Source organism: Elgaria multicarinata, chromosome 4, assembly GCF_023053635.1.
Source record: "Elgaria multicarinata webbii isolate HBS135686 ecotype San Diego chromosome 4, rElgMul1.1.pri, whole genome shotgun sequence".
In the NCBI taxonomy this organism is placed as follows: Eukaryota; Metazoa; Chordata; class Lepidosauria; order Squamata; family Anguidae; genus Elgaria; species Elgaria multicarinata.
In genome coordinates, this window is record NC_086174.1 from 137,537,747 (window position 1) to 137,557,606 (window position 19,860).

At 41.4% G+C, this 19,860-nt stretch overlaps 1 protein-coding gene across 1 annotated transcript in view; it reads left to right on the plus strand.

Annotated features, from left to right (window-relative positions):
* WDFY2 (WD repeat and FYVE domain containing 2) overlaps positions 1-19,860 on the plus strand; it is a 55,517-nt gene that overhangs the window by 23,730 nt on the left and 11,927 nt on the right. The window contains exons 2-4 of the mRNA XM_063125230.1: positions 5,936-6,003; positions 11,699-11,772; positions 18,383-18,437. Coding sequence (XP_062981300.1) covers positions 5,936-6,003; positions 11,699-11,772; positions 18,383-18,437 — 197 coding nt within the window. The remainder of the gene's footprint in view (positions 1-5,935; positions 6,004-11,698; positions 11,773-18,382; positions 18,438-19,860) is intronic.

Consider the following 19,860-nt stretch of genomic DNA (forward strand, 5'->3'; position numbering starts at 1 on the left):
TTCTGGGGTCCATTACAAAACAAACTTAGTGTTGTTAAATGCTGTTAAATACCTGAGAGAAGAGAAAAGTCTTGACCTGGCGCCTGAAAGATAACAGTGTTGATGCCAGGCGAGCCTCATCAAGGAGATCATTCCACAGTTGGGGGCGGGGCACCACTGAAAAGGCCTTCTCCCTTGTTGCCATCCTCCGAGCTTCCCTCGGAGGAGGACCTTAGATGTTGAGCGCAGTGTACAGGTAGGTTCATGTCGGGAGAGGCGTTCCATCAGGTATTGCGGTCCCAAGCCATGTAGGTCTGCCCAATGCATTTCAGCATGTAAATAAAGATGCTGGTATTGCAGTACCCTAGGATTATTTTAAAATCTTGGCCTGGTGAGATTGGGAGAATGTGACCAATTGGCTTTCAAAGGTGGTTGTGATATCAAGGGTTGGAGATCATAACACTACCATAGCAACAGTCAAACAAGGGCCTGATTATTGTGGGGGTGAAACCCATGACCATTGCCCATGTTGGCTGGAAAAATGGAGTTACAATCCAAAACATCTGGAGGGCACCAGGTTGCTTAACCCACTAGACCAAGGGGTAGGCAAGTTGTGACCCTCCAGGTTTTTTGTATTACACCTCCCATCAGCCCTAGCCAGTGGTTAGGGATGATGGGAGTTGTAGGCCAAAAACATCTGGAGGGCCACAAGTTGTCCACCCCTGCATGACTAGACAATACTGGGGGCTAGATAGACATACTCATTTGCAGTATCAGAAACAATAGGTTTGATCCAGACTTGTGTTCAGTGGTGTTGCTGGTGCTGGAAAAATGGTGATTATTTTCAGTTCCCTCATTCCTATTGCAGCTCCCTGCAAACCTGCTTTGGGGGCTGGGGGGCCTTGCAGAACAATATTGTGGTGGCACTGGGGGCTGAAGGGGGAATTGGTGAAAATCCTTTCTCCGCATGTCTGATCCAACCCATTGTGTCAACCGCTCAATCCCCAATAATATCAGCAGTGGTTTCTAGAAAAGTGGCAACACTTTTTTCTGGAGGCCACAGTCACAGAACGTGCTGGTCTCATCCATGATGATGTGGTTCATTTTGGCTTGTCCTTGCACTGCCTACCTTGACCAGATTCAGGACTACTGTCATGGGAAAAAATGTATTGTGTGAAATGGCCTTAATGTAATTGTTTGCCTGAGCATTTTAAGTTTTGTTGCACATCTCTTTGTATTTGCTGCCTCTTCGTTGTTTGGATTTTATTGTTTTTACTGTATTTATCAATATAACTGTTCATAGTCATACTTGTTTACTCCCTTGGCTATCCATAAGGATGAAGGGCAGTTAAAAGATTCTAATAATGGTGGTGATGGTGAATAGTAGTAGTAGTAATAATAATAATAATAATAATAATAATAATGATGGTGGTTTCCAAATGCACCTGGCATGCTTGGATGTGAACAGCATGAAAAGCAGTACAAAGTGTATGTTTTGACCACTGCTGAGTCAGATGTGCAAAGTGCTAAGCAGAAAACCATGCAAGAGAATCAGAGTTGCATCTTTTAAAAGTATGAAATGCATATTGGGATAAATGAAGGAGTGGTTTTTGTGTGTTTTTAAATCATCAACAAGCACAAGTACACTTCATCTTTGTGAGTGGTTGAATTGCAACTGAACTGCGCAGGCCCAACAGATCAGAAATACTGAATGCAGCAGCCACCACAAAAATGGGCAAACATTCACAAGAGGAGTGTGTGACTAAATTAATTGCCTAAAACTTGTCTAAAATTAGGGTCCTGTCTTCTGCATCCTTTTCTGGCCTCAATTCATCCCTTCAGCAAAGTCAGCCAGGAAGGCTGAGCGAATTCTTACAGGGATTTTCTAGGAGGTGCACTCTCTCAAGCACTAAGCAAGTGTTTTGTCCTTACACCTAACATACATTTTCCCAAAACTGGTTTTTCAGGCCTGCAGTCTTGTTCGTTGTCTTTGCACTGAATCTAATAGAACAGTGGTGCAGAGTATCTTTGAGCCCGAGGGCTGAATTCTGCTTTGGAGAAGCTCTCGGTGGGTGGGGCTGAAGGTAAAAGGGGTGGGGTGAAAATGCTGGCATGTTTTAGCATAAACATGCTAAAAGCTCTGACTGCCAGTAGCTAAGCTTTAGGAGGAGGCATTTCAACCTTTTAGAAGGGAGAAAAAACTGCCCCAAAGCCAGGAACCCATCAAACGGTCGTGGGGCGGGGCGGAGGTGGCCATCTGGGGAAACCCAGGGTAGTGGGTCTGGTTCTTTTCTTGATCCCTGTAATAGAAGCTGCTTGTTTATTGCATAGGTGGGAGAAATGAAGGCATATGCACCACACCAAATGCACAACACCACAGCTTAGTTCTCTATGGATCTCCACTGAACCAGAGTGAATATAAAACACTCTTGCCTTCATGATCTGCATCAAGCCGTTCTTTCTTCTAGCTTCGAGCTCTTACACCGCCATGCCTCCTGCTTTCCCCTGCTAGATATGAATACTTATTGCAGGTTTATGACATGGCTTCAGCATGCACTGGAATAAACGGATTGCCTGGACCTAGACCAAGGAGGTGTTAGGTGTCCAAGGAAGATTTCACTTGGGATTGTAGAGGCACAGCAGCTTGTCCTTATCTGTGGCTTTTGCACATGTGACCAGCCTGTTATTAAAGCGCCTAATGCATGGTAGCAAAATTAGAAAACGCAGCCCTTGCCTGCAGGCTTGCAATTGAGTAGACATACAAAAGAAGAAAAGGAGGGGAGGGAGAGACAGGAAAATACGGAAGATGAGGTTACATGAAGTTACATAATGGTCTGGTGGAGGCAATTCTAGTGGAGGTGATTCTGAGAGAGCTTCGGCTATTGAGCGGCATAAAAATGCAATAAATAAATAAATAATAAAGGAAACAGCAGTTGATCCCAGCTAAGCCATTGGCTACTCTCTCTCACTGCTTCCTCTGTTGCAGCCCTGTTGAAATGGCTGCTAATCAACAGCCATTTTGAGAGAGGGCTACATATGGGCAGCATGTTAAGTCCTACACATGTGCCGTTGTAATATGGAACGTGTCGGGCCTCGAATGGCATTACTAGAGCTTTATTGCTCTGCCTGTGTCCCATCTTTGGGAAGATGGAGAAGAAATGGCACTGTGAGCTGCTGCACGAATGCACATGGCAGACCATCAGTTGACATAGCTAGGCTGAAGCAGCATCTATATTTGTACCTCTAACGGTGTGAACAGTTTGGATAGCTGAATTAAACATGTTGCAGGAAGGTATATCTTGTGTGTGTGCATGAGAGAGAGAGAGAGAGAAACGTGTGGTGTGAATTAAGACTCAATCCAGAAAAGAGGTGACTTGAAGGCATCTGTGAGTTGGTATGGTGGTGGTGGTGGTATTATTATTATTATTATTATTATTATTATTATTATTATTCAACAGCAACATCTAAACAAAGCATCACACATAATACATACACACACATTTTACATACCCACAAAACTACGTATAACAACTACAACAACTACAATTACTAAAAAACATTTAAGGGTGAGGTTAGGATATATATTTCTTCCGTCCTCTTCATGCCTGAAATGCCCCTTATATTCTTAATTACCCTTCCACCTAAGTTACAACCTTGAATTCACAGAATTTGTTTTCTCTTCCCCCCTCTTAACCTAAAAACCACAAACAAATAAATCATTTTTCTCTGTCTCTTTCAAATAATCTATCAGTGGTTTCCATTCCATCATAAATGTGGCTGTTGACCTTTCTCTCATTATTGTTGTAAGTTTTGCCATTTCTGCCAGTTCTAACACCTTCAGCATCCACTCCTCCATTGTCGGTATTACTGGGTCTTTCCAGTTCTGTGCAAAAAGTAGTCTTGCTGCTGTCATCATATATAAAAACAAAGTTCCCCCCTTCTCTTGTATTTGTTTATCCATTAATCCAAGTAAGAATGCTTCTGATTTCATTTCTATATTTGTCTTCAATATTTTTTGGATTAATGAATGTATCTGAATCCAAAAAGCCTTGGCTGTTTTACAAGTCCACCAAAGATGATAAAAAGTTCCTTCTTCTTTTTTACATTTCCAACATTTACTTGAGGCCCCTTTAAACATTTTTGCTAGTTTTACAAGTGACATATGAGTTGGTATAGTTTTGAAGCATTGGGTCTGTTCACAAAAGGTACAGCTGATTGAAGTTCATAATGCTAGAATTACAATGCACATAACGACATTCATATTGTATAGGTATAACAGGAGCAAAAGTGTTTATTTGCACTTGCCAACTGATCTATTTAACTTGCTCTCTTTGCAAATTGTCAACCGTGTAGCTGGGTTCAAAGCAGCGATATGAGGTGGAGTGATTTCCACAGCTGTATTTTCCTAATTAAAATATTCTACAGGTATATTTCCCCCCCCCCATTAATTTAGAAACATAGGCTTAGATCCCAGGTTCCCTTTTGCTGATGGGAGCATCCTGAGAGTGGTGTTTCGCTCATGGGACACTCTTGTCAGCAGAAGTGGGCAGGCAACTTTTGCTGATAGCTGGGGCGCCCTCCAGAAAAATACGGAATCACTGAAAATTGCCTCCCCTCCCTTTCCACCATTGAGATCGCCCCTGCTGGATTGAAAGCCTTCTGAGAAACAAAGGGCCTCCATCCATTTATAGAAGGGACACTCAGGATCCAACCTACTCTGGAAAGATAAAATACCAGACAAATGTACCTCCAGCTCTTTGTACATGCTAAAATCAGCATGTTCATTTTTCATTGCCTTCATTTAAAAAAACAACAGCAGCATCAGATATAAAGGAAATATATAGTACTGAATTGTCATTCCTTAAAATATTTGCAATTCCAGAAAAATGTCCAAGTAAAGGTTTGTTTGAATATAACATTAAGTGTGTGTGTGATATTGATTTTCACTCCCTAATAAAATAAGTCAGTTCAACTTCCTTTTGGCTATAGGATAAACATTTGCAAAAATTTATGCTGCACATAAAATTAAGCATGTACTTTTTTCCCTTTTAGTTTTGTTTGCTAAATAGAAGTCAAACATACAAATTGGATTTTAGTGGACTGGAAGACTCAAGAATTTGCTGGAAAATCAACAGCACTTGTTAAAAAAATTATAATCTCTGAATAGCAATATGAGGGTAGTGCAGTCACATTCATATGCTTACAACTGACATTTTGTGAAGGTGTCATGGGTGCTCTCAAAGAATGGGGGTTGTCTTGCCCATTCATAAAACGGTTGCTATGGTGGGCACGGCTGGTCACCAAACACTAATTTCAAGAAAGCGAAAGAATAGCTTTGCCAAAAAGGGGGGAATCTGAGCTCTAAAACATAAAATCATTCTTTTGAAACAAAATTAAGATGGTGCTGGAGGGCAGCCCTTCACTTTGCAGCCTGCCAGCTTCCTAGAGTTGTTTTCATTTTCATCTTAACTAAAATAAAATCTGGAAGGGCAAAGAGCCTGGCAAGTATCAAGGGTGGTGTCTTCAGGCATGTTGGCACTCCTGAGCATTATGTTGGATATCCCAGTTTTAATGGAAAGGGCAGTGGGTCTAAATTCAGCTCTCTTGGCTAATCCTTAATGACTGGCAGGACTTCAGAAGCCTTGTCAGCCAAATCCAATGTAGCGTAGTGGCTAGAGTGTTGGACTGGGAATCTGGAGACTCAGGTTCTAGGCCCCACTCAGCCATGGAAGCTCACTGGGTGACTTTGGGCCAGTCAAAGACTCTCAGCCCAAACTACCTCACAGGATTGTTGTTGTGAGGATAAAATGAAGAGGAGGAGCCGCCTTGGGTTCCTTGGAGGAAAAAAGGTGGTATATAAATCAAATAAATTAATAAATAATAGATCCTCACTGTCGGCACTTGTGTCCGTGAATTATGGGGAAATGTTAAAGATGTCCCTCTCCCTCTTTTATAGAACCGTTCGTGTATGGATGAAGAGAGACAGCGGTCAATATTGGCCAAGCATATACCACGCAATGCCATGTAAGTATTTTGTGATACCTAGTAGTATTTCTCCACAGCCAACTTTCTCTCTTCTCACTTTTACCACCAGTAACTCTCCTCCGCCCCAGTCAGCATGACCAGTGATCAGGAATGCTCAAAGTTTTAATCCAAGACATCTGGAGGGTACCAGGTTGGGGAAACCTGGTGTAGGATGTTACCATAGTACAGAATATCCTACATTTGAGCTTATCAAATATATGAAAGAAAATATCTATAGGAAGGGAAGCTAACAATGAATAGTAACTTTTGTTTGTCAAATTCGAAGTTAGATTTCAGAGTAACTGTGCATCTTTTCAAATACTTCCTGAAGGCACTGTTGCTGAGGTTTTGATTATATGCAAACTTATTTAAATATAATCAAGGAGAAATAGATGATTGTTCAACTACTTGCTAGCCTTAATTATAAGTAACCTTTTGTATATTATTCTGTATTGCTGCATGGTAAAAAGAAACGTGGGAATTGGCTGTAAGGAATAGTATTTGAGATGCAAATACCAGCAGGTCTGCTGCAACATTTTAATATAAACTTGAACTTGTTATCAAAACAGTGATAATGTTCTGGAACTGAGATTTCAAAATGTTAATAGGCTGGTTGGCAGCTGCGGTTGGATGGCCGGAGTGGTCAGGGAGATGTGGGAAGAGTAACCGGAGTTCAGTGTAATGTTTACTCTTTAAATAAAACTTTTGTGACGACTGAGTCCATAAACAAAGTAAATCTTGGATGATAACATAACATGGTCCCAAGAGTAAACATGGAGATTTTATAAAGGCTAATGATTGAAGAAGTGAAAGTGTTTCAAGAATGGTGGAAGGGACTGAAAGTTCTACCTGAGCATCAAAGCTTTTAGCCCTCATAACTGTTGAGAAAGTCCTAAAACAGGATTGCACTATGTTCCCCAAGCAACATTTCCCAAATACTACCAGAACATGCCATTGGGATAAATTTTCCAGACTTGGGAGGCAGTATTTGAAATAGGCTGGAAATGCAGAAGAGAGGTGTGTAGGTCATATGGCTAGTCAACGTTGTTCAGAACGGCTATAAGGAACTTTGGGGAACTAAGGTGGGCAGAGTAAAGGAGCAACCCACAATAGAAAGTGGCATGTGTTGGTAGCTGGATGTTGGAGGCTAAGAACAAAGTACTGAAGAACCTTTTGTGGAATTCAAATCAATGAGGGAAGCATTGATTTACAGAAATGGGAAAAACAAGGATGGCATAAACACTATATTGCGGATGTCTAGACATAGCTGAATGGTTTAAGCACAATCTGATACATGTTTAGACAGAAAAAGCGGCCTACAACTTCCAGCATGCCCCAGCCAGCCATGCTGTGAGGCTGGAAATAAATATATTTCTATAATTGTCTTAGCTAATGAAACATGTCAAGTAAAAATCTTAGAACTGGCAGTATGCTGGAACTAAAGATGTGAAGGTCTGGAGGGGGTGGGACTGGAAAAATCAGGGGGTGCGGAATGTTTTTCCCCCAGTTTGTTCCAAGGACCGGTTGTTGTTGTTTTGAGAAGTTGAACAGCTTTGGATTATGAAATATTTTATTTTAGAATTTAAGACATTATCTTTTATATGTTGTTAGCCAGCCTTTACTCCCCCCAAATGTGTCCCACAATAATTAATTCTAGAAAGCACAACGAGAAAGGCATGTTTTTTCCTGCTGTAACTGCATCTAGAAATATGTTGTGTAGGTTCCTAACCCTCTTGCAAATGAGGCCTAGACTGAGAGTAGTGCAATTATCGACCAATTGCTGTGTTTCCAAGACTAGTTTTAGTCTTTGAATAGTTTCTCTTAAAACCCCAGCCTCTTTGATAGCAGAATCCTGTGGATTACTGTGCCAGCAAAGAGATTTTTAGGATAATTGTGCCAATATAATGATGCAAATGATGACGTGAAGATTTCCTGACATTAAGCTAGTTGTCAGGAATGTGTATACGCAGAGCTAAGAGACAAATCTTGTATGAATGTTTTCTGTATCTGTCCTGCTTATGATTTAAGAACCTGTGAGTTTTACATTTACACCTGTGAGAGGTTAGAGACAACATTCTCCAACTAGCCATGGTTTTTGAGGTATTATTTGTTTTCTTCAAGATAATTATATTTTAGATAATTTTCTTCAGTCATAATTATAAGACTGAACACTTGAAGTTAATAGTAGTAGTAGTACCAGTTAAATCATGTTCTACTAAAGTGCCTGGAGTACCATTTTTCTTGGTAGAAAGGACAAGGTCAAAATCAAATCAAATCAAATCAATGAATGAATGAATGAATAAAATGCGATTCTATCTAAGCACTCGCTAACATATTGAATATATTATTATATTGTAGTATATATTAATATTGCTAGGATGTCATCAAGACCTCCTTCTGTCTAAAGACAAGTTATTTATTACCAACACTGATATCTTGAGCAATCCAGAATATATTACTCTTTATTGGGACAAATTTGGTTGACCGCGAACACAAGCCTGGATTTGCATTTTGATAAAAAGTATGGTTGTCAACAGATTATATAAAATTTAAAAAACCAAAAAAGTTCATTCAAGTTAATTCAAACTTTTGTTTTACCAAAACATCAATATAGGTGCCTTTTTAGGAAGAGTGTGAACTTGCAATCAAAACCTATTGCTTTCTCTGTTTCATTATTATAGTAACACACCAGAACTAAAATAGCCTTAAAAAGCAAACAAATGTCGTTTTCACTCACAGCCTCACTGTTTAAAATACGTTCTTGGTGATTAAAAGTTTCTTCTTAGACTCACAAAGGCTTTGAGAGTGCAATCCTACAAGATTGATGCTTGATAGACGGAGGGGTCCATCTATTCTAAGCCCTGCCTGGGCAAGGCAGGAGAGAAAGCAGAGGCAGTTGCTTGCTTACCATCCATGGGGGTGGGAACCAGGGTGGATTTGATTTAAATCAATTTGATTTAAATCACTACTCAGACTCAATTTAATCATGTGACTTCCCACCACCATCACCAAAAGTGCACTCTTCCTCGCTATATTTTACACATCTCAGAGTTACCAAAGACTCATTCTTGCTGATATAATCTTAATATTTACAACCAGATGAAGGGTTCATTTTTAGAATAGCAACTTTTCCGATTAGTTTTACATAAAATAATACTGGTTTGGTTATACTATTGGTTATACATCATAGATAGGTAATTATGAAATTATTGTGAGGTGAACTATCTCCAGTTTAATAGGTTAATCATTCATATTTGGACAACTTTTCTGCTGTAGTTTATTGGAAGGAGAAAAATAATCTTACAGAAACCTCTGGAAGAGCATGACATTGTGAATGGATTAATGGAATTCATTTACCAAAAAATTTAAACAGCCACATGCTACTTAATTAAAAACTAATCCTTATTTCATGATGAATAACCTTTGGACTATAATGTATCTTAAATAGAAAACTAACTTTAGATAGATGTTTCCTCAAAAAGCATTTTATTAAAAAAAAACTAATTTAAATTAAAAAATCCATTTTTTTAAATTTATTTTTTTAAAAATCATTGATTTTTGTCCACCCTGGTGGGAACAGAGAAGTTTGTGGACTTGGTGGATCCATGGTCTCTTCTTTCCCCGCCCTCCAGCATGGCCGTTTTCTTTCCTCTGCATCTTCTTCTGCAACCTCAGTGAGGAAGCGGTGCGGGACTTTTCACAACGGCATGAGGCCAGTGGGGGAGAGAAAACCGCCACATGCTATGGCCCCCCTGGGTTGTCATCTGAGTACGTTACAGTTTGCAGACTTAAGAAAAAGAAGAGAACGTGTTCATATATTCTTTCATTAAAAACAAACTGGGGTGAAAATTCTAGCTAAATATCGGGGTATATGTTATCCAATGTTCCAAAGGAACAGCCTATCAAATTAGAATTCAGGAGAGGCCGCTGAGCGTCAGCCGAGCAGCTACTTGTATTAGTTCTTTATTGAAATGATTAAAGAGCACTGAAGTAGAACCTCTTCAGAAACCTGTTGCTAGGATGCAGTCGGGAAAGCAGAGGGCTATAGGGAAAACATCCTACTCGTGACTGTTAACTTCTAACAGAACTAAGTATTTCTGGGGACTTGCAAACAAAGCTGCACAGAATAGTATGAAAAAGGCAATGCTGTGGATTAAAGGATATTTCCTAGGTGATAGGCAAGCCACTCTGTTTGTGTCCTTGAGTGTGAAGTGAAGAGCCCGGCTCCTGGTCCACAGCTGGCCCAAGGAGCCCAGGTGAGGCCCAGCGCTTGGTCTGTGGATTGGAGAGTGCAAATGTCTCATGATTCCTCTCCCCTGTGCCACAACACTAGTGCATGGATCAAAGGAGCTCTTGGATGTGAAATCCTTGCTAGTGAGCCTGATACATCTGCTTTTAGGGGAAAAGGGAACACATGCTAGGTTCCTTTCTCCTCTCCTCTTCCCCTTCGGATTGGGATTCGACTGGCAAGGTGGTCTTTCGACAGCAGTAGTAGGCAAGCTTTTGGGGAGCACAGACACATTTGACATCTGCTATCAATCGATCTACTAAAGGCTAAATCGACTGTTAGACAGCGATTAATGGATATAGACCGCCAGGAACTACATGGAGCTGCCTGTGGCTCATGCTCCCCTTACTCACTCAGCTTAAGTAGTCACCTTGATAAATGCAGCCCTCCATACTTACGTTGGCTGACTGTCCCCAAGTATAGGAGGGCATTTACCCTGGATAGATTTAATGCCCTCCCTTCCAAGTTGATGGAAGGTAGATATAAAAAAATCCCTTTATGTCAAAGATGCTGCCCTTGCAATAAAACTGAAGTAGAGAACATTATTCATGTCCTGCTCTTTTGCAATTTTTATGATGACATTAGAAAGGAGTTGATACGTCCTATCACACAGGCTCTGCCCGGCCGATCCCCAGAGACCCTGACGATTAGTCTCCTCCAGGGCCAAAATAAAACAATTACCATACAGGTCGCCAAGTTTTTGAACCTGGCCATCCTTACTAGACCATGTATGATTGTATAATTGTTTGAATATATTCAGCTCAAGACCTAACGTTAATTTATGTATCCTACTTTTGATTCTGCTCCCTTCCACACTTGATCCCTATGCATTATTTCCATATATGTTTTAATGGTATGTTTTCTGTAATTAATTCAATGTATTGATCCCTGTTGAAACTATTTGTATTTTCCTCTTTCTGGTCAATTGACTGCAAATAAAGATGATGATGATGATGATGATGATGACGACATTTTGAAAAAGTGTCCTGGGCTCCACTGCAAATTGCTGTGGGGAGGCATTTAAAATGTTGGGAACATCCTTTCTCTGGATTCTCGCTTTTCTTGCTCCCCCAGATGTTTTTTATTTTTGGCAGGGGGCTTTCATCCCCACCTCTGTTAAAGTCAATGGAGCAATATCACTCCATTAACTTCAACAGAGGTGAGGGAAAAGGGTCTTCTGCCAAAAAATCTGGGGGAAGGGGGAAACCCACCTACAACCAAGGACCCCCTGGTTAGTGGGCAGGGCAGGTGGGTGACAGGCAGGCAGCGCAAGGGGCCTTGCAGGCACACCGGAGGGTTTTGGCAGGTGCTAGTGGGCCCACGGGCACTTGTGTTGCCAACCCTTGTTCAAGAGCAATGAGAGTAAATGCTCTTAACTTAATCAACCTGTCTATTTATTATTTACAGCTCCATGTTCGTGCATGTGTGTTAATCCGGAAACGCGAAGGCTGTCCGTCGGTCTAGACAATGGTACAATTTCGGTAAGTACATACAAGTGCGATTTCTAGTTAAGATATGTTCTTAACCCCTACCCCCCTTTTTGAAACGTGTAAGGGAATTTTTTTTATTGGGCATTGACAGATGAATGGAAGTGAAAGCCGCAGTGTAGGAAATGGCAAGTCATAAGCCAATTTGACTACTCCATTCAATAGCAACTGCAAAACTAGGGCAACCTGATCAATGGTTCAAGGAATGCATTTCTTGCCTAAATCAGTAGCATCAGTCCGCAAGCTACTCCACTTGTGGGAACCCCTATTTCCATCCTTGCGCAAGCATCAAATCTAATGCTTTGATTTTGCCAGTGGCCATCCTGGCTGGGAATGATGGGAGTTGCAGTCCAACATATCCGGAGGTCGCCAGGTTGGGGAAGGCTGGTTTAGGGTAATTAGAAGCCACTGAATTCTGGTGGGGGAGAAAATGGCAGTCATCTAACTCTAGCTAGCACCTGTTGATAAGATGACAGCAACCAGCAGGGGTCTTGCGCTACAGTCTCTGAGCTTAAAACAGTAAGAATGGTGCCTAATGTTACTCCATTCAGAAGCAAGACTCGGTTTTCAGTGCAACTTGCTTCCAAGTAAGCACATCTAGGACTGAGGACTCTCAAAGCATGCAGCTATTTTTGGATTGGCACGGATTTTGCCAACTGCTCCTTGGAGAAAGGGATTTAGGGGCAACTCTTGCTACATACTACTTTTCCTATTAGGTATATTGGTTTGATGTCAGAGTCCAGAAAGATGGGATTGTGGGAGGAATGAATAAGCTTCCCCCATGTGTAGTAGTTCCTAATTGCACCACTGTTCATTGGTGCTACAATGTCCAAAGGCACTACTATTTGCTAGTTCCTCAATGTTGATTCTTCTTGACCCCGTTTGTTTGTCATGTTCAGAAGACACCGTAAACCGTGGTGGTGAAGTTTTTTTTGTTAACAAAAATGTCACAACCCCTGTGGTTTAAGGTGTCTTCTGAACAGGGCCATTGTGACCTCACCTACGCCTGGTTGCAGGCATGTGTGTGCCATTGTTACTTCCCTCCATCACCAACTCCATCTTGAGTCTGGTAGGGGTAGCTGATAAAAACGAAGTTAAGGATTACACAAAGTATAAAATTTAATACAAAGTAAATAAATTAAAAGTAACAATATTTTCTCATAAGAACACTTACATTCATAAATTAAACATCTTATGATCTTTTGGCCATAAGAAAAAGAGCACTTTTTATTTGATGTTTAATTTATGAATATAAGTGTTCTTCTGAGAAAATATTGTTAATTTTAATTTATTTACTTTGTATTAGATTTTATACTTTGTATAATCCTTAACTTCGTTTTTATTAACTGTTCATACCTGGTTAAGACTGGCAGCTTTGTGTTTGTGGTAGGGGTAGCGACCAGCATTTGCGTGTCCTGTTGTTCATGGGCTATTTGCTTCTGTGTCTTTCCTTGTGGATGTTAAAATTATGGCCACCAGAGCCCTCCACTTTCCCTTTTGCTGCCCCTGGGACAAAAGAGAGTACTATCAGCAAAGCTGTCTGCTCTTGGAGGTTCAAACTCCCTCCCATCCATAGACTTAATGAGGTTAGCTGCAGTGCAGCTTGGGAATCTGCATTGTAGCAAACAATGGTTTGAATCTCTTTGCATGCATGTTTGGCTGTGTTGTTAATTGGTAAACAGATGCCTCTCTAGAGAGCAGAATAGTGGCCGTGATCATAATACAGACCTTCCGCTTTCCTGTACAGAGTTGGGCCCTTGAGCTATAATGCAAGTATCAATCCACTTTCTTTCACTGGTATCCTGGCTGATGTATTTAACGTATGAAAAATGCAGGGCTGGGAACTGTCGTATTTTTCAAAACTTCTTGCCTTCTTGGGAGACAATAACGAGGCTTGCTAAGTAATCCACAAAGCTTTATTCAAGCAATAATAATCTCTTCCCACCTGAAGAGAGTCTAATCTCTCTCTCCCTCTGCTCCAGCCAGACAAAATGGCTCCTGATCGATGATAGGTAGTGACATTTACACAGGAATACTGTTGAAGTAAACTAATCAGATCTCAAAAGTAGAACTTTTATGAAGTAGAATACATAAAGATCTGGTTTAGACCCAGAAGATGACAGATAAAGTAGTGTTGAACCTCAGGCCTGTGAGCCAATTCTAGCATATCTAGAATTTCAATCTGGCCCTCCCAAACCCACTTTCCTTGGCCCCACCTTCTGACTGCCAATAATTTGGTGGTTTATTGGCTTTTTGTGCCCCACCCCCATTCTAAATGGTTGAAGTGCCTCTCTTAAGGCTTAGTTATTGACAGTAAGAGATTCAAGCTCAAATATGCTGGTATTTTACCTTCAGCCCTGCCCACCACTGGATTGTGGCCCTCGCAGGGTTATATGTTCTCTAGTTGTCAATGTGCTTTCTGTGTTTATTTCCTTTTCAGTCCTCTCTAAGAAAAGCAAGTCAGGGATAGGCAACCCTCCAGATAGTTTTGGACTACCAACTCCCATAAGCCCCAGTTAGCATGCCAAATGGTCAGGGATCATGGGAGTTGTAGTCTCCAAAAATGGAATTAGGCCCTTGAAAGGGGTGAGGTTCAACAATCCTTGATCTCGGGGATTGGGATTGCTCATTTGTCTTCTATACCTGAGAAGATACTGTTTCGATTTCAAGTCTCCATCTTGTGCATATCAATAAACACGTCAATCCAAAATTACTTTCTCAAGCAAAATGTAACTGTTCAGGTAAGTCGGTCCTTTCCACTGAATGCAACAAAAGGAACGCCTCTCTCTTCAGCCGACAGCCTCTAAATGAACACAAAGGTGGCCGCAGTGAATCTGGAGATGATATAAAATTGGAAGGGATGGCAAACACTTTAGGCAATCAAAAGGGTGGTGCATGTCAGCTTGCAGGTAGCTATATCTCTTGGCGACAGACGATGAACGATTTATTCATTTATTGTAGAGAGAGAGGACAAGCAGGAGATGACTTAGAGGGAAGTAGATTAAAGAAAAAGAACTAACCAGGAGAGACGTTTAGCCATGAGATAAAGCCTCCAGAATCTATTCCCTCCTTAGATGGTTCCCTGGGGAACGGTGTGAATGGTAGAATGCCTACCTCCAGGCAGAGGTGGAATTTGGTTCATTAGATTCTGTGGATCATTCATGGTTAAGGCTGAAATTCCATGACTAAGACTGTGGCTCAGTCACCTTCCTTGTTACTTGCCCCTTTCCTTTTCATTAGTCTAAGCAGCTGGTGGCACTTTCGTTTCTCAGTGGTTATACGCTCTCTACTTGTCAGTGTGCTTTCTGCGTTGCTTTCCTTTTCAATCCCCTCTGAGAAAGGCAAGTCAACATATGTGAGTGGCAGGAAACCAGGTGCCCTCCAGATGATTTTGGACTACAGCTTCCATAAGCCCCAGCCAGCATGGCAAATGGTCAGGGATCATGGGAGTTGTAGTCCAAAACATCCAAAGGACACCATGTTGCCTACACCAACATATGCCAGTGTTTTTCCATTAAGGTTGTTGGTTTCTACAATACTAAACAATGACATTTTGAAAGATGTATTCGGAAGGAAAGGTAGTAACCAAAACAGTCTCTTGCCCTCTTCCTGTTGTCTCTTCCTGCTCCATTCTTTTTTTTCCATGGTCTGTAGAATCTTGTGCTGCTTATTTATTGCTTTAAAAAGCAACAACTTGAATATCTATGAACTGTTTTTCTATTTATCCTAACAGATGCTTTTACCATCCTCTCTTTCAAATGAACAAAATCAATTTGGGTCACTTTAATTTGGACCAGTCTGCTTTATCTGTAGTGGTTAATAGGCTGTTTCTGTATAAAGCCTTTATCCTCTCCTAATCCTGAATAATTTGTGTGTCCTGCCTTCTCCCTTTTAGAAGGAGAGGGTGATTCTCCTGGATTCAGTTTTTAAAGAATTTGTTAAATAAGTAATATTGCTGAATTTTTATAGCATGACCAAGTTCTGTCGTCATTGGCATGTAAGATTCTAAAAACCAAGGCCCATTGTTTACCTTTTTCAAAGCTTAAATTGCTGTGCAGGGGAGGGGACTGTAGAAAACTCCTAATTTCTCAAAGCACAGATGGGACATGGGTGCGTTGGAAGGGATCACAAATGAGAATGTCCAAGTGGAGCATGAGCTGATGGAATATCTAAGATCTGTAAGCATATTTGAGTGGAAGTCAAAGTTGGATATTGATCTGAATTGGTGGTATAGTCATATCTGCTGAATCAGTGAACTCTGGATTCAGTTTTATTGACAAGAGTCCAGGGATTGCTATAAATAGCTTTTTAAAACATGCTGATTGCTGTTAAACAATGAGAAGATGTGTGCATGAGTTGTGCGTTACTCTTAAACTAGCATGCCAGGGCTCTTACTGCAGTTCACATACACACACACAAAACTAAATTAAAAATGGGCATACAAAGAGAGCCCAGAAGGCAACATTAGTTTTAATTCATGGTACTTGATAAGGTTGCCAGATAGTGGCTGGAGGTTGTCCAGCAACTTGATATCCCCTAGTTGGTGGGTGTGGGATGCTGTGAGCTGTAGTCCAACCTGTCTGGAAGGTCCCAGGTTAGGGAAGGCTGGTGTAGCTCTTGTCAAAGTGCAGCAATAGTAACTGACCGGGCTACAAAGAAGAGCATCGGTGCCTGGGAGAACTCTGCTCGGCAGCTGAGCTTATCTAGTTGTCTCTGCAGCAGTGAAAACCTCAAGCGAAGCTCTGGCAGGGTGCACAGTTCTCTCCTCCATGTGCAGGGGAATCTCTTGGGGCATGTCTACACAGGGCAATATCCCAGGGATCGTCCCTGTGCGTCCACATGACACACAGGGCATGCAGGGAGGGATGATCCCTCCCTTGCCCCAGGATATTGCCCTACCCTTTAATTCCAATTTTTTCCGTTGTCTCGGGATGATCCTGAGACTGCGGAATGTGTGGCCGGCCATCCCGATTTGTCCTGGCTCCTCGCGAGGAGCCAGGAACTGGGCACAGGGCATAGAGCTCTTCAGGAGCAACGTGCCCATCAGGTGGGGGGGGGGGAGCGGGATTATTTTTTAAAAAAAAAACACTTTAAAAATAAAGTTTGAGCGCTCCTTTTCAGTCAAAAATAATTTTTAAAATGGCGCCCGCGACGTCCTCCGTCCTCCCGGAACGTCGTGCGCCACATGTAGACTGAGGGAGAGGATGTCGGATCACCATATCGTGAGATCCTCCCCCCTCCCTCCCTCCCTCTACACCCGTAGGTGTAGACATGCCCTTGGATTCCAGACAGTAACACTGACTATTTTTCATGATGTGCCCAGCCTCATGTTATGTTACCAATGTAATTACAAGTCATTGGCTTTTAATTTTGGTGACCTGTAATCTTGAGTTTCTCACCATTGCCCTGTGCAATCTTCATGTGTATTGATCTTCCTTTTAAGTTGGGTCTTCACTGAACTTAAGCTGTGACCTTTTTCTTTGAATACTTTCTAGAAAAATGGAGTAAAAATTGGTGGTGATGATAATAATAATCCTGTTACTGCTTGCTGTCTCTTCTTCTTACTGTATCTGTTAGTTCTGTACATTTTTTCTCTTGTTTGATCTCCGCCTCCCGTTGGCATCGGAGCCACCACCTCACAACTTCCCCTCTGCTTTTTAACATAAACCACATGCCTGCCTAATTATGTAGGCACTTGGTCTGAATGAACCATCGGCACGAGTCTTGTGGTCAGTGCTATGAACTGCTGTGAAATGGTGGTCTGGATTCCAGAGACTCCACGGATCCGATGGCCTTCAACCCCCAGTGTTAATTTCCTATTGAATACCAATGAGCCATTAATACTCAGCACTGTAATTAGGGATGCCTTGACAACCGGCAAGATTCATTTTCTCACGCGCATTTTTGTTCCGTAGCAAATGGGCAGCGTTTTAATTCGTCGTAATTCAGGAAGTTCCTGGCAGTGAAAGAAAATAGGCGACTGAATGTGCAAACACTTGCACCCACTAGACAGAAAGGGAGAAAAATGGAACCCGAGTACAGATAGACAAAGTGTAAATGCTCTCACTGAATTGGGCATCGACAACTAGCACAACTAGTCAATGGTGTTTCCCGCTGTAATGTGCCTCTCCTGTTTCAGGGGAGAAACCTGACTGTGTAGAAGTGATTTAGGAAAGCAGAGGTTTCCAACCCACACTGTGGGGTTCCCTCAGATATCCCAGAGTATGGGGAGTCCAAGGAGAAGTAGATAGGTTAAGACCTGAGATATACAGCTCTTCAGTATTGCTTATCAGGCAGCTGGAGGTGGTGAGCAGAATTTGCCACTCTGTGTGTAAAGAAGCCTTCCCCGACTTGATAACTCTCCACATATGTTGGACTGCAATTCCCAGCCATTGACCATGCTGGCTGGGGATGTTGGGTGTTGCAATCCAACACATCTGAAGGGGCACAAGGCTGGGGGAAGACCAGCTTAAAAGGATGAGATTGAAATCCAGAACAACTGCCAGAAGTGATAAATTCTTGGATTTTAACAAGAAATGTTGCATTGCAAACTAATCTTTAGATATTTCGTACGTTCTAAAGTGGCTACTTTGTTATTTTCCAGGAATTTATTTTATCAGAAGATTACAACAAGATGACACCAGTTAAAACTTACCAGGGTAAGAGATGCAGTCAATATTTGTAGAAAAAAAAAAGGTTTACTTTGGATCTTATTTTCTTACCACACAAGCCTTCAAAATTAGGAACCAAGCAGACTATTAATTTTTAGATCTGCTCTTCATAATGTCTGGCAGGTCTAAAACTGTTTTCTGGCATGATGCATATTTTAGGATTTATTCTTTTTGCAAAACAACAGTCCCCACCAAACATACAACTATTCTGTTCCCTTCCACGGTCAGGCTAGAGGATATGGATTATGAAATGCAGTTTGGCCTCTACTGTGCCAAATGTTTGAAACAACATCATTTGATTGTTTTTCAAGGGTGCACTTTGAGAATATTAAATGTGTTAAATGGATCATAAAACTCCCAGTCCTTCAACCTCTTGCTTTTGTCTGGTGGTTTATTTATAGTAATAAGTGAAACCTCCTTGTGATTGCAAAACTTGAGCATCAGGGCATGGATGTGAGGCTTTGCCGTAGACCAGGGTGGGCTTTTTTCCCCTTCCTGTTAAAGGCTTCCTTCCCTCGTAGATAACTTGTCAGGAGACTCACCTTGGCAGTGAACAGGGTGGAAGTCAGTGGTGGACAGGGCCAGGGCCAGACCGCCCTTTTTCTCTTTCTGCCATTCCTTTTCTCTTCCTCCTTCTTTCTTTCCACCCAGAAGGCTGCCAGGAAAAAGGCAGATTGTACTTGACATAGGTCTGAACTGTTAGCATGTGGAGAGGGCTTTTGAAGTTAATCCAGGGGCCTAATTTCACCACACAAATCTGGCTGCTTTGTGCAAAATGTTTGAAACAACATTCCCTTTTAAAGCAGAGCCACCCCTGCTGCCCCCCTCAACACTTTGGGAGAATCAGGCCGTATTTTCACAAGAACAGACTTAAAAGCATGAAGAACCGTACTTACCTTCATCCTTAACATGATTTCAAATGATAGTACTTAAACCAATTCGATATGTTGTATTTGGTTCCATGTTTTGTTGATTACAATGGGAAATAGTTGCTCAATCTCTTTTTCTGAATACACACACTTTCAAGGTCTCAAGTTTGAAAAAAATAAAAAATCCTTAGATCTGTGTTCTTGGGGAAATACTGAACAGAGCAGAGAATATTTCTGGAAATGGTATGCAATTTAAAGAGAGAACGTAGAGGTGGGTATGGGATTTGTGCTTCAGATTCCCCAAAAATGAATAATTTGAATGATAGTTTACTAAATCTGTGGTTCTTGTTTGTTAAAAGCGTTCCATGCAGTATACAGGGAAACAGACATTTTAGCCCTTCCGGGACTCAGGCTCTTTAAAAGCATGCCTTTCAGCGTCATTTTAGAACGATGGTCTGAATGCTGGGTTTGAAATTTGAATTTGGTCTTTCAAAATCTGTATGAGTGTATACTCAAGAGATCTGGTATGACTAGGGCACATC